This window comes from Heterodontus francisci, chromosome 7, assembly GCF_036365525.1.
Source record: "Heterodontus francisci isolate sHetFra1 chromosome 7, sHetFra1.hap1, whole genome shotgun sequence".
Classification (NCBI taxonomy): Eukaryota; Metazoa; Chordata; class Chondrichthyes; order Heterodontiformes; family Heterodontidae; genus Heterodontus; species Heterodontus francisci.
In genome coordinates, this window is record NC_090377.1 from 74,692,085 (window position 1) to 74,706,175 (window position 14,091).

General features: G+C 48.7%; 1 protein-coding gene across 1 annotated transcript in view; it reads right to left on the reverse strand.

Moving 5' to 3' along the window:
- dnah9l (dynein, axonemal, heavy polypeptide 9 like) overlaps positions 1-14,091 on the reverse strand; it is a 563,466-nt gene that overhangs the window by 444,804 nt on the left and 104,571 nt on the right. The window contains exon 20 of the mRNA XM_068036275.1: positions 13,694-13,810. Within this exon, the coding sequence (XP_067892376.1) occupies positions 13,694-13,810 (117 nt within the window). The remainder of the gene's footprint in view (positions 1-13,693; positions 13,811-14,091) is intronic.

Below are 14,091 nucleotides of genomic sequence, written 5' to 3' on the forward strand. Positions count from 1 at the left end.
GGGATGTTGGGCTGCTATTCTTGTCCCTCTTTAAGCCAAGTTTCCATTATAGCAATGATATCGTATTGCCATGTGTCTAACTGTGCCCTCAGCTCATCGGCTTTATTTACTATACCCCTAGCATTTAAATAAATACCCTTTAACACTGCCAAATTCCTGTGCTGCACACTTTATAACCTTTGCTTCTTCTGTCTTTCAGTGTCACCGGCTAATTTCCTGCCACCCGTTCCCTGCCCTGAAATTGTCCTATCTGAGACTGCCCTCAGGTTCCCATCCCCCTGCCAAACTTGTTTAAACCATCCCCAACAGCACTAGCAAACTTTCTTGCAAGGATATTTGTCCCAGTCCTGTTCAGGTGTAGACCGTTCGGCTTGAACTGGTCCCACCTTCCCCAGAACCGGTCCCAATGCCCCAGAAATCGGAAGCCCTCTCTCCTGCACCATCTCTCCAGCCACGCATTCAGCTGGTGTATTCTTATATTTCTATACTCACTAGCACGTGGCCTTGGGAGTAATCTGGAGATTACTGCCTTTGAGGTCCTGCTTGCTAATCTCTTTCCTAACTGCCTAAACTCAGCCTGCAGGACCTCATCCTTCTTTCTTCTATATTGTCGGCACCTAAGTGGACCACAATCTCTGGCTGTGCACCCTCGCCCTCCAGAATGCTCTGTAGCTGCTCGGTGATATCGATGACCCTTGCACCAGGGAGGCAACATACCATCCTGGAATCACGTTGGTGACCACAGAAACGCCTATCTGTTCCCCTAACTATAGAATCCCCTACCACTATTGCTCTCTTGTCTTTTCTCCTCCCTCCCTGCACAGCTGAGCCACCCATGGTGTTCTAGTCATGACTCTCACTACACTCTCCAGAGGAACCCTCTCTCCCATCAGTACTATGAATACCAGTTAGAAAGTAGGATGCCCTCTGGGGACTCCTGTACTAGCTGTCTTGACCTTCTTCTCTGTCTGGCAGCCACCCAGTCCCTCTCTGCCTGTGCTCTCTTAAGCTCCAGGGTGACTACTTCCTGAAACATGCTATCCACGTAGTTCTCTGCCTCGCAGATGTGCAATAGTGACTCCAGCCACCGCTCGAGTTCCAAAACCCGGAGCTCAAGCTTCTGTAGCCGGTGACACTTCCTGCAGATGTGTTTGTTAAGGGCGCATGGTGCATCCACGACTTCCCACATACCACAGGAGGCACATTCCACTTGGCCGAGCTGCCCTACCATTACTTAGTTTTACAAACTAATTATTGCTAGTGTAATAAGAAGAATAACTTACCAGTTACTTGCCAATCAACTTCTTCTCCTGTACCATGGAGGCTGAAAAGGCAGAAAAGAAAAGAAAGACTGCAACGGGGTTTCCCAATCTCTCAATGGAGGAGCTCAATGGATCAAATCCCGGAGTCATGACAGAGCACACCTGCTGCTTAGACTCCTCCATTTCCTACCCATGGCTCCTCAAGGCCTCAGGGAACTCTGACACACAGGAACTTATCTGCCTCTGGTTCTCGAGGAAGATCCTCCTTGTTTGTGACACCCGAGGTCCAGCATCTTCACCCAGTGGAGAATCGCTGTGTCTGTCCTCCCTCCTTCAAGTGGGACGGCCCACGGCCGACTCTGCCTCACCCTCCTCCTCCTGCTCACGCGTGATTTCAGGTTCGCCCAGTGCTTCCCTTTCTACACTACTATGGGGTCCAACCGAGGTGAGTGTGTCTGTGCTGGTGGAATGTGCCGAGGTATGATGTGACCATGCTTGTTCTATTGAGTCTCCCCCACCCACCCCCCACTCCCCACCGCCCCGCCGAGGACAGCAGCGCCAATTGTGCTTGTCCACTCTGGTACCCGTCTGCAATTGGTCCTGTGGGAAACACAAGAAAGTGGAAATCAGAACTTGTCCTACTCAACAAGTGCCCCAGCACAACCATCCCCTTTGATGTTAGCGGTCGAAGATCCACAGCACACACTGGGCAGGAGTCTCCTCCATGTCCTTCACTTCAAGAAAGAACAATCAAATGACCCTGCTGTTCATGGTCTCCCATCTCGCCATCCCCCACAGACCAAAGCATTGGCACCTTGGCGATCTCCAGGTCCACCTCCTCCTCTGGGTTAAGTGTGTGAAGATTGGACACACCACCATCCATTCAAGCCAATTCCCATGCATTGTGGGCTCTCTTTTCCTGCAGGATGAGGAGAGAATTATTCATGAATAGGCTGCCCGCCCTCATCTCTTCCAGCATGACATCTTTTTGGCCTCCTTGTCTCGAGAGACAATGGGTAAGCGCCTGGAGGTGGTCAGTGGTTTGTGGAGCAGCGCCTGGAGTAGCTATAAAGGCCAATTCTAGAGTGACAGACTCTTCCACAGGTGCTGCAGAAAAAATTGTTTGTCGGGGCTGTTACACTGTTGGCTCTCCCCTTGCGCTTCTGTATATTTTCCTGCCAACTGCAAAGTTTTTTCGACTCGCCACACTTTAGCCCCGCCTTTATGGCTGCCTGCCAGCTCTGGCGATCGCTGGCAACTGACTCCCACGACTTGTGATCAATGTCACAGGACTTCACGTCGCGTTTGCGGACATCTTTAAAGCGGAGACGGCCGATGGGTCTGATACCAGTGGCGGGCTCGCTGTACAATGTGTCTTTGGGGATCCTGCCATCTTCCATGCGGCTCACATGGCCAAGCCATCTCAAGCGCCGCTGACTCAGTAGTGTGTATAAGCTGGGGATGTTGGCCGCCTCGAGGACTTCTGTGTTGGAGATACGGTCCTGCCACCTGATGCCAAGGATTCTCCGGAGGCAGCGAAGATGGAATGAATTGAGATGTCGCTCTTGGCTGACATACGTTGTCTAGGTCTCGCTGCCATAGAGCAAGGTACTGAGGACACAGGCTTGATACACTCGGGCTTTTGTGTTCCGTGTCAGTGCGCCATTTTACCACACTCTCTTGGCCAGTCTGGACATAGCAGTGGAAGCATTTCCCATGCGGTTGTTGATTTCTGCATCGAGAAACAGGTTACTGGTGATAGTTGAGCCTAGGTAGGTGAACTCTTGAACCACTTCCAGAGTGTGGTCACCGATATTGATGGATGGAGCATTTCTGACGTCCTGTCCCACGATGTTTGTTTTCTTGAGGCTGATGGTTAGGCCAAATTCGTTGCAGGCAGCTGCAAACCTGTCGATGAGACTCTGCAGACACTCTTCAGTGTGAGATGTTAAAGCAGCATCATCAGCAAAGAGGAGTTCCCTGATGAGGACTTTCCGTACTTTGGTCTTCGCTCTTAGACGGGCAAGGTTGAACAACCTGCCCCCTGATCTTGTGTGGAGGAAAATTCCTTCTTCTGAAGACTTGAACGCATGTGAGAGCAGCAGGGAGAAGAAATTCCCAAACAGTGTGGGCGCGAGAACACAGCCCTGTTTCACGCCACTCAGGATAGGAAAGGGGTCTGATGAGGTGCCGTTATGCTGAATTGTGCCTTTCATATTGTCATGGAATGAGGTGATGATACTTAGTAGCTTTGGTGGACATCCGATCTTTTCTAGTAGTCTGAAGAGGCCACGTCTGCTGACGAGGTCAAAGGCTTTGGTGAGATCAATGGAAGCAACGTAGAGGGGCATCTGTTGTTTGCGGCATTTCTCCTGTATCTGGCGAAGGGAGAACAGCATGTCAATGGTCGATCTCTCTGCACGAAAACCACACTATGCCTCAGGGTATACGCGCTCGGCCAGCTTTTGGAGCCTGTTTAAAGCGACTCGAGCAAAGACTTTCCCCACTATGCTGAGCAGGGTGATTCCACGGTAGTTGTTGCAGTCACCGCGGTCACCTTTGTTTTCATAGAAGGTGATGATATTGGCATCATGCATGCCCTGAGGTACTGCTCCCTCGTCCCAGCACAGGCAAAGCAGTTCATGGAGTGCTGAGAGTATAGCAGGCTTGGCACTCTTGATTATTTCAGGGGTAATGCCGTCCTTTCCAGGGGCTTTTCCGCTGGCTAGAGAATCAATGTCATCACTGAGTTCCGATTTTGTTGGCTGTACATCCAGCTCATCCATGACTGGCAGAGACCGGGTTGCATTGAGGGCGGTCTCAGTGACAACATTTTCCCTGGAGTACAGTTCTAGGTAGCGCTCCACCCAGCGGTCCATTTGCTTGTGTTGGTCAGTGATTGTGTCCCGATTTAGATTTGAGGGAGGCAACCTTCTTGATGGTTGGCCCAAAAGCTCTCTTAATGCCATCATACATTTCTCTGATGTTTTCTGAGGCCAGCTGAATATGACTGCATAGGTGTTGTCAGTAGTCATTTGCGCAGCGCCTGGCTGTTCTTTGTGCAGTGCTTCTGGCTGCTTTAAGTGCTACGGATGTTAACTCGCTGGGGGCGTTCTTGTAGTTCAACAGTGCAATGCGCTTAGCAGCTATGACAGGTTCCAGCTCTTCAAAATGAGATTGAAACCAGTCTGCATTTCTCTTCGCACGTTTGCCATAGGTGGTCAAAGCTGACTCATAGATGGCGTCTCTGATGTGGGCCCACTTGGTCTCAGCATCCCTTGTGGGAGTGTTTTGAAGGGCTTTTACAAGTGAATTTAGACATTTTTGTAACAGCTGTGGATAAGAAATTCTGCTCGTGTTGATGCGCGGGTGGCCCTTCTGCTTGGAGTGATGCAGCTTCTTTGGTTTGAGTCTAACCTTGCTGCACACCAAGAAGTGGTCGGTGTCGCAGTCCACACTGTGGAAGCAGCGTGTGATTTGAACACTGTTTAAGGAGGCTCGCCTTGTGACGATGAGGTCCAGCTGGTGCCAACGACGCAATCTTGGGTGCCTCCATGAAACCTGGTGACAGGGTTTAGTGTGAAAGAACGAGTTGGTGATGCAGAGGTTGTGATAGGTACACAACTCAAGCAGTCTCTGTCCATTCTCATTCATCCTTCCAACGCCATATTGCCCAAGGCAGGAGGGCAATGAGTCATGGTCAGCCCCAACCCTGGCATTAAAGTCACCCAGCAGAAACGGGTGTTCGGTGTTGGGGATGCTACTAATGATATTATGGAGTTCCTCGTAGAACTGGTCTTTAGCTTCAGGTGGGGAGCAGAGTGTTGGAGCATAGATGCCGAGTAGGTGTACTGGACCAGAGGCGGTGAGCAATCGGATGGATAGTATGCGTTCCGAGCCATTTGAGGGAGGCTCTATCATGCTGAGCAAGGTGTTTCTGATGGCGAAGCCCACTCCATGCTGTCTTTGTTCTTCAGGATCCCTACCCTGCCAGAAGAAGGTGTAGTCTTGCTCTGTTAGAGATCCACTCACAGGGAGGCGTGTCTCCTGAAGTGCTGCAATGTCTACATTGAGTCTACTGAGCTCGTTGTTAATGATGGCGGTCTTCCGAGAATCGTTGATTTGTGTAAGGTCTTCCGACAGGCCAGGAGACATAGTTCTGACGTTCCAGCTTGCAAAATGAAGGGCTGGTACCTTCTTTCCTTTTTTCGTGCTGTTTGGTGTAGTGTTGCAGTCCACCTTTCGGGCAATGACCCTGAGTTCCAAGCAGCCATTGAAGCAGGTGGACTGTGGCGGGACAGAACCTTATTGACTGGGGGCTGCCCGGTTTGAGGCGGGCGGTAGCTGTCCAGTGAGGTGCGATGACCTCTCCCACCGACAAAGGCAACCCGTTGCGCCCAATCTCTCCGCCAATTGAGCTGGACTTATAACCCGTAACTGCTGCCTTCCGTGTTGTTTCGGTCGCTGTGAGGCGACTATGGCGTGACCTCTCCATGGCGCATGCCTGGGCGAATGTATGGAAGTTGAGAGTTGCCCAAGCGTCAAAACCCCCTCTCGGCCTTTCTGGTGGGGTCCAAAGGAGTGCAGAGCACAACGTTTGGCACCGGTGTGGCTGCAGGAACTGCCAGAAACATGCCAAAGGTGACACATGACCGCCTACGGGATTCCGCTCCGGATTTTCTGTTCGGGTTTACTCCCTTCGCCTTGGTCTCTCCCGAGACGCCCACAAGGCAGTGAGGTAATGTGTCCCTCAGTGATATCCCCTTCAGAATAGTGCCCCATATGTGAGGGTGGCTGCTGTCTCTGTGATGCGACTGGACACTTGATCTGACAATGTTAGGGAGAACTATGGACATTCTGTGAAGTCAGCTCGTATCCATGCGGGTGTTTACAGAGTTGGTGACCTGTCACCCAGTTGCCGCTTGCCACTCACCTTTCCAGACATTATCAGGTCATTGAATCTCTTCCTGCACTGGACCCACGTCCTTCTGGTGACTCCCCGGCTGCTGACCTCCGTTGCCACCTCCATCCCTGCCCTCTGGGTTTCTCTCAGTGGATTCCTTCTTCCAGGCACCTGGAACAAAACATCTCTCCTGTCTGCTGTTAAAGCCTCGAGGGAGGCATCAGAAAACCATGTTGCTGGCCAGGGATGGCTGCCCATGCCAGCGCTGGCCCTCTGTGGTCCCTGCTTCTCCATTGCTTCAATGGACAGCAAGCCCAGTCATGGTTGCCGTTCCCCTTTTCAAAAGTTACTGGGTCCCGTCTCCAGGCCACTCCTGCACTACTAATTGGGTGCCAAATTCACCCCCAGGCCAATTAGGTCCTTTGCATTTGAAAATAGCACCGGGGAAACGTTCCGGTCATCGGGTTCCCGACCCCAAATTGAAAATTCAGCCCATAGAGGCAGAAGAACATGCTCTCTACATCAGATGACCCCAATACCCACTGAGAGCAAGTGCATGAGCTTTTCACTCTCAGTCTGTAGAAAGAGCATGTCAGGCACTAGAAATTTATGAATAAAGAATTTTTCAATAAATATGATATACAATACAAAATATGACCTTACATCCATAATTACCTATATCTCCATATATTTATCAATATTATAGACCCTGCAATCAAGTACAGGATAGCACATTCCCTTCCTGTTTCAATTTGTTTGTCACATTTTTATGCCCTGCCTGGGTGTAATGCCTGGATATTGCTTTAACTGTATCATTAGACTTGCCTTTGAACCTCCCAACTCAAGGTGGCACTGCTTTTCCTCCAAGTTCCTTGTCTGTTCCTCTCAAACTTTTTATTTAAGGTTGTTATTTCTTTCCCGGATTGGCAGTGCCTCTCTGCAGCTATACATTTTTTAAAATTTATACCACTGCTAGCTAAGCTTGTCCAAGTATTCATCCTGTTTCACTTGCTCCACTTTCCACTTTCCAGCTCAGGCCTCTGGTCACCCAACCTCCTTGTTGACAATGCTTACCAATTCCTATATCCACAGTTATCAACACATTAAACAAGTAGGAAATAAAGTGAATTTATATAATGCCTCTCATACCCTCAGAATGTTCCAAAGTCCTTCACAGACAATAAATTACTTTTACTGTTTTTATATAGTCAAACATGACAGCCAATATGTGCAGAGCAAAGACACACAAATAACAAATAAAATTAAAATTTAGCGAATCTGTTTTGAGATACTGAGAGAACTCCCTGCTCTCCTTTGAATAGTACCAAGGAATGCTTTATGTCCACCTGAAGTGAAAGCCAGGTCATTTGTTTAACAGGTCATCTAATAGAAGGCATTGTAAATGGTTTCCCATATTTCACATTAATGTAACTTCTACGCCTTTTGATGCTAAATTTCAACAATTATATATATTAAAAAACTTTCAAAAAAAGATTAATCTCATTTCTAAATTAGTTTAATTTCAATATCTATATAAGTTCAACATCAATATAATTTCTCTCGGCCTTTTATTCTATTTTACTTTGCTTCTATTATCTCTAGCTAAATTTCTTTTATTCCCAATACCTAAAAATACCATTAAGAAATTATATTCCCAATTACACCATATAATCCTTCTGTTATTAAACACATTGGGCTGAACTTTGTCAGCCTGGCGTGGGTCCACATAGCAGCATGTCATGTGGGTGGCCGGCCAATTACCATAACTGAGATGTGGGGCCTGACCTATTGCAGGACAGAGGCAGGCAATGAGGCATTGATGGCAGTGTCAGCAGATGAAAATGGAGGTGCTGGCGCCATCTTTAAAGCACTGTCAGCTCTGCTTGTACTGCTGCCTTTCACTGATAGCGAATCTGGTGCTGCTGGACCCCTCTGCTGTTGCTGCTGGATCCCCCCTCCCCCTCTGCTGTTGCTGCTGGATCCCCCCTCCCCCTCTGCTGTTGCTGCTGGATCCCCCCTCCCCCGCTGCTGTTGCTGCTGGATCCCTCCCTCCCCCACTGCTATTGCTGCTGGATCCCCTCCCCCCCTCCCCAGCTGCTGTTGCTGCTGGATCCCCCCCTTCCCCCGCTGCTGTTGCTGATGGATCCCCCCTTCCCCCGCTGCTGTTGCTGCTGGATCCCTCCCTCCCCCACTGCTATTGCTGCTGGATTCCCAACCCCCCTCCCCAGCTGCTGTTGCTGCTGGATCCCCCCTCCCCCTCTGCTGTTGCTGCTGGATCCCCCCTCCCCCGCTGCTGTTGCTGCTGGATCCCTCCCTCCCCCACTGCTATTGCTGCTGGATCCCCACCCCCCCCCTTCCCCCACTGCTGTTGCTGCTGGATCCCTCCCTCCCCCACTGCTATTGCTGCTGGATCCCCACCCCCACCCCCACCCCCCCTCCCCAGCTGCTGTTGCTGCTGGATCCCTCCCTCCCCCACTGCTATTGCTGCTGGATCCCCTCCCCCCCTCCCCAGCTGCTGTTGCTGCTGGATCCCCCCTTCCCCCGCTGCTGTTGCTTCTGGATTCCCCTCCCCCCATCTGCTGCTGTTGCTGCTGGACACTCCCCCCACGCCACTTACACCAAAATTGAGAACTCATTGGACAGACCAGGAGCCAATTGGGATCATGTCCGAGGCAAGTCACTGGGTGGCCTCACGGTTTAGCAATGCATCCCTGCAGATTCTCCTCTCGGCTACAAGGGAAAGGTCCTTTTCCCAAGGGATGGCAGGAAGGGACGCTCCCATGGGACCAAACAAGCCTGAATGTATATATGGAGATCGCAAAGCAGGTCAGCAGCAATGGGGTCATCCCGCCCCCCCCCCCACCCCACCAGAACTGGATCCAAAACCGCAGGAGGGTCAACGACCTCCTTTGCTCCAGAAAGATGAGTCCTCCATACCCATCTCCTCTTTGGGGCTTGCATGTGGCTACATGGGAGGGAGTGTAACATGGGGAAGGAGTGAGCATATAGGTAGTGGCATGAGGTTGAGGCATCAGCACATCCTGTCAGATGCATGGCTGCATGTCAGCGACAGGTAGACTTCTTACAGAGATCACACCCACAATGTCCCCTGAGAGTCGACATGAAGAGGAGACATTTGGGATCCCCCATCAGGGGAGGAGGGGCTGCCACTAGCATATGTGTCCTGTTGTTCTTTGTCCGAGGTCTAACTGCCCCCCTCTTTCTGTCTGCAGGAGAAACAGGCCCATAGCACCAGGGAGACATTGAGGACTAGAGGTGGGATCCCTGCTGTGCGTGTTCTGATGCCAGCAGAGGAGGCGGCTCGCTGGGGCTCAAGGCAGCCGAGCAATCGCGGACAGCGAAATTGGAATGTCTACACAAGAGAGTGAGGAAACATTGTGTTCCTGTTTGCTCTACCACACTTCTGGAGATCCACATCACACATGGTTGTCATGAGGAGATCTGAACAACCTAACCAACAAATGTTTGTGTTCAGTCATGCAGGTCATGGAACTTCAGAGGCAAGCTTAGCAGCTGGGAAGGGGACCTGCCTTGGAGGAGAAGGAACAGTCAGAGGATGCACCATCACATCATTCTCCTGCACCCTCAACCAGTGCAGAAACTCTATGACGTTGGTGTGCGCTCGGGCTTAGATTCAGGGTCACAAGCTGGTGAGAACAGCTGATGAAAGCTGTGACAGGCAAGACCACTGACAGTCGGAGGACTGTTGGTGGCCAGGCACATGCTGAGCCCCAGACTGATGATCCTTTGGTGTTGGCAGCACAGAACATGCTGCAGTTGCAGAGAGAGGTAAGAGAGCATCTGGCAGAGCTGCTAGAGACCATGCGCAGCCATGAGCAGATGATGGAGGAGTCCATCCATGTCATGAGTGCTGCAATGTTTCAGGCATGCAAGTCCATGGCCTCCTCCATCAAGAGGGTGGGGACCCTAATGGAGAGCCAGATCCCGGAGATGCATGCAGATCTGCACACCATCACCTTGGCCATGAGTTCAACGCAGCAATGACAAGGCAAGAGAGGGACGAGGAGCCTACATTGTCCGTCAGGTCCACGTTCTTCTCAGGTTGGCAGAGAAGTTCAAGTGAGCCTTGAAAGGGAGGAGGAGAGGCTTCCCTCCACGTTTGAGGGTGTCCCTCAGGACACTACAACTGTGGACAGCAGCTCCTCAGCCCCTCTGCCAGTGACCACAGCTCTAGTAGCTGTGATGACTGAGAAGGGTCCTGCAACTGTGCAGGAACCCCTCAGCCAGCTGGGGCCCTCATGCTTCAGGCAGCCAGAGGATGTCTGCCAAAGTCATCCCAGGCCGAGGAACAGCACGATCAATGGTGACAAGTAGAACCAAGCATTAAAGAGAATTTGTGTTCTTCAACCAGCTTTTCCAGCCATCCTTGACATTTGTTTTCCTCAGCTTAGATCAGATGCAGTTATGAAGTCAAGAAGCTTTATATTTGTTATGTAAGTGTTCACAGTATCTGTGATTAATTAAAAGTGCTAAATGATAATAACACCATCACTGCAGACAATCCCACTGCTTATTCCTTTTTGGTGATGTAGAATGTATGGTTGTAGATTGATATAGAAATAGCTATAGAAACAGAAATCAATTTTCAATAGGACCTCCAAAACATTCTTCTGCTAGGTATTTCAAGTGAAATACAAATAACTCCAGTACTACAAATATCATTGCAGCAATATAAAAATACTCAACATTATTCAGTAAGGGAAATTAAGTAGGTTATTACTATTTACAACTCAGATTTATAATTCCTTTAGAATTACTGTTGGGGCTTTAAATTCTACAAACTCTAAAACTTATATGAAACTAAATTGGCAGGGGGTTGGGCACCAGCATATGGAAGTAGAAAAGAGGAATAAGGTGCATAAAGGAGTGAGTGTGTTGGATAGTAGTAGAGAAGGAAGTAGTACCACGTTAGATAGCAGCAGACGAAGAAGGACTATGAGGAATACAAGGATGGGCTAAGAGTGCATGAGTATAAACACACCAAGTGTGGTGAATAAGATTGAATAAGCACAGATAGCCATGTGGGAATATGATGTAGTGGCAATAACGGAAACGTGGTGTAAAAATGTTGAGAACTGGCTCTTAATATTGAGTAATACAAAGGGTTCAGAAAAGATAATCAGTGTAAAAAGGGAGGTGTGGTGACAGTACTGATTAGGGAAAACATTATAGTGTTGGAAAGAGAGGATATCCTTGAGGGGGCAAGGACAGAATCCATTTGTTTTTTTACTGAGTCATGGTAAATGCTTGTTTTTCAGAATAGAAGATGGTAGACAGTGGTGTTCCCCAAAGTTCAGTGTTAGAACCTGCTTTTTTGATATGTATAAATGCTTGGATATTGAAATATGAAGTAAAATGTTAAAATTTGCTGATGATACCAAACTTGGAGGTGTGGCGAACAGTGAGGATGATACGAATCGACTGCAACAGGACATAGATAGGCTGAAAGAATGCACGGACAAGCAGCAGATGGAATTTAATACAGACAAGTGTAAGGTTACACATTTTGGTAGAAACGATAGGGAGAGACAACATAGGCTTAATGGCACTGTTTTAAAAGAGTGTGCAGGGACAGAGGGACCTTGGGGTCCATGTGCATAGATCTTTGAAGGTGGCAGGACATATTTACAGAGTAGTTAGCAAAGAATATGGGATCTTGGGCTTCATAAAAATCGTGATATTGAGTACAAAAGCAGAGAAGTTATGCTGATCAACCTTTATAAACCTCTGGTCAGGTCACAACTGCAGCATTGCAACCCGTTCTGATCACCACACTTTAGGAACGATGTGGGGGTCCTTGAAAGGGTGCAGAGAAGGTTTACCAGATTGCTTCCAGGGATAAGGAATTTTAGCTACAAAGTTAGGTTGGAGAAGCTGGGGTTGTTCTCCTTGGAACAAAGGAGATTGAGGGGAAATGTGAGAGAGGTGTACAAGATAATGACAAGTTTAGATAAGGTAAACAAAAAAAACTTCCCATTAGCTGATGGTACAAGGGCCAGGGGACACAGATTTAAGGTTTTGAACAAGAGATGCAAGGGCTATATGAGGAAGAACTTTTTTATACAGTGAGTGGTAATGACCTAGAATTCGCTGCCTCTGAGGGTGATGGAAGCGGAAGCACTGAAAGATTTCAAAAGGAAATTTGATGGGCACTTGAGGGAAATAAACTTGCAGGGCTGCAGGGATAAAGTGGGGGAAATGGGACTGACTGGATTGCACCACAGAAGAGCTAGCATAGACTTGATGGGCTGAATGTCCATCTTCTATGCCGTAATGACCCTATGGCTGGAATTGTACACCCTCTCCCCCTCCAACCGGGAGCGGCCTAGGAGGCAGGGGGGTGCAAAATCTAGTGGGGTGGGGTGCCGTTCCTGTTGCCTACACGCCTCCGCTGCTATCTTACCAGCAGAGGGGGAGCTGGCAAACAGCCCATCACCCCAGTCCAATTAAGGCCCTTAAGTGGGCAATTAATTGCCATTTAAGCCTCCTCCCACTGCCGCTGGTATATTACAAGCAGCAGACGGGCAATTCACCACCTGAAGAGGCCACCCAAGGATACCTGGCTGCCTTCTTGTGGGCTGGGGGGGGGCCCTCCTAATTGGACATCCTGTGTCCCATGGTGGACCACCCCCCACAGCACACCTCCCCCCACCCTCTCAATCAATGCCACCACCCCCCCCCCCCAAACCCCGCACTGCCTCACCGGGACCAGCCGATTGTCCTCAGTGAGGCTCCACACACTTACCTGGGTTCTGGGGCCTGCTCCATCTTGCTGGTCCTGGCTCAGTGCAGTCCCAGCAGTGGTCACCTCTCCCAGTGGCGTTGCTATGACTGAAGAGCTGCCTGCCCTCTGATTGGCTGGCAGTTCTTAGAGGCGAGCCATCCTGCCTCAAAGGGCTGGAGGTCCCGACCGAGGCCAATTAAGTGACTGGATCATGTAAAATCTCTGTGTCGTTTTCAGGCTTGGCAGAGGCGGGCTCACCCTCAATTATTTAGATGGTGGGCGGGGCCACATTACATTGTAAAATTCTGGCCTATGACTCTATAGTAACATAAATTCTGTTTAGTGTATAAGCTGTCATTTAATGATCACATAACATGACAGTTTGTGTTGGGATATTAAGAGCAAACATTTTCATTTTAGCGTTGCTAATAAAAAAAATTCATGTTCCACTGCAAAGCAAGCTATAAAGAATGACTATATGGTCTGCAACCAATTACCAAGAGAGATTCATAACCTACCAGATTAAGCATAATTCACATTGAAAGGGGAGGAAGCACTACTCCCATTTTATAAACTGGGATTTACATTTATCAGATATATTTAGAATTCATTACCATCAAACACATAATTGTTATCTCTGGACATCCCCCTCTCACAGAGTTTACAATTTCTCGGTTCACTGGAGCTTACCTCTAACTTGTTAGCAGAACAAAAAATGTGAAATCATTTGGTTCAAAGCACTGAGCTAAAAGCTGATCCCACCTCAAACTGTACACATTTCCTTCTGATAACAGATACTTCATTGGACTGCAAAGGTGCCACTTCATGCTTTACAGTTAAAGCAATCTTTTTAAGGTTCTTCCACTTTTCTGGCAGCTCCTAAAATATTTCAGATGAAGAAAATATGCATAATGTATTAGTCACGCATTCAAAATTATATTTGTGTAAATATTTTAGTTACACACTGTGGCTGGATGGTTTAGACAAGAAACAAACTCTTGACTCCCTTAATATGCATTTACATGCATGATTTTCAAATAACCCTTAAAGTTGCATAAACCTATTTGAGCACTTCACAAGAAGGCTTTTCAACACAATCATGGTTGCAGCTGGAAACCAGAACTGTAAGTCTACATTTTTTTTAGACGTTTGTTTCAATG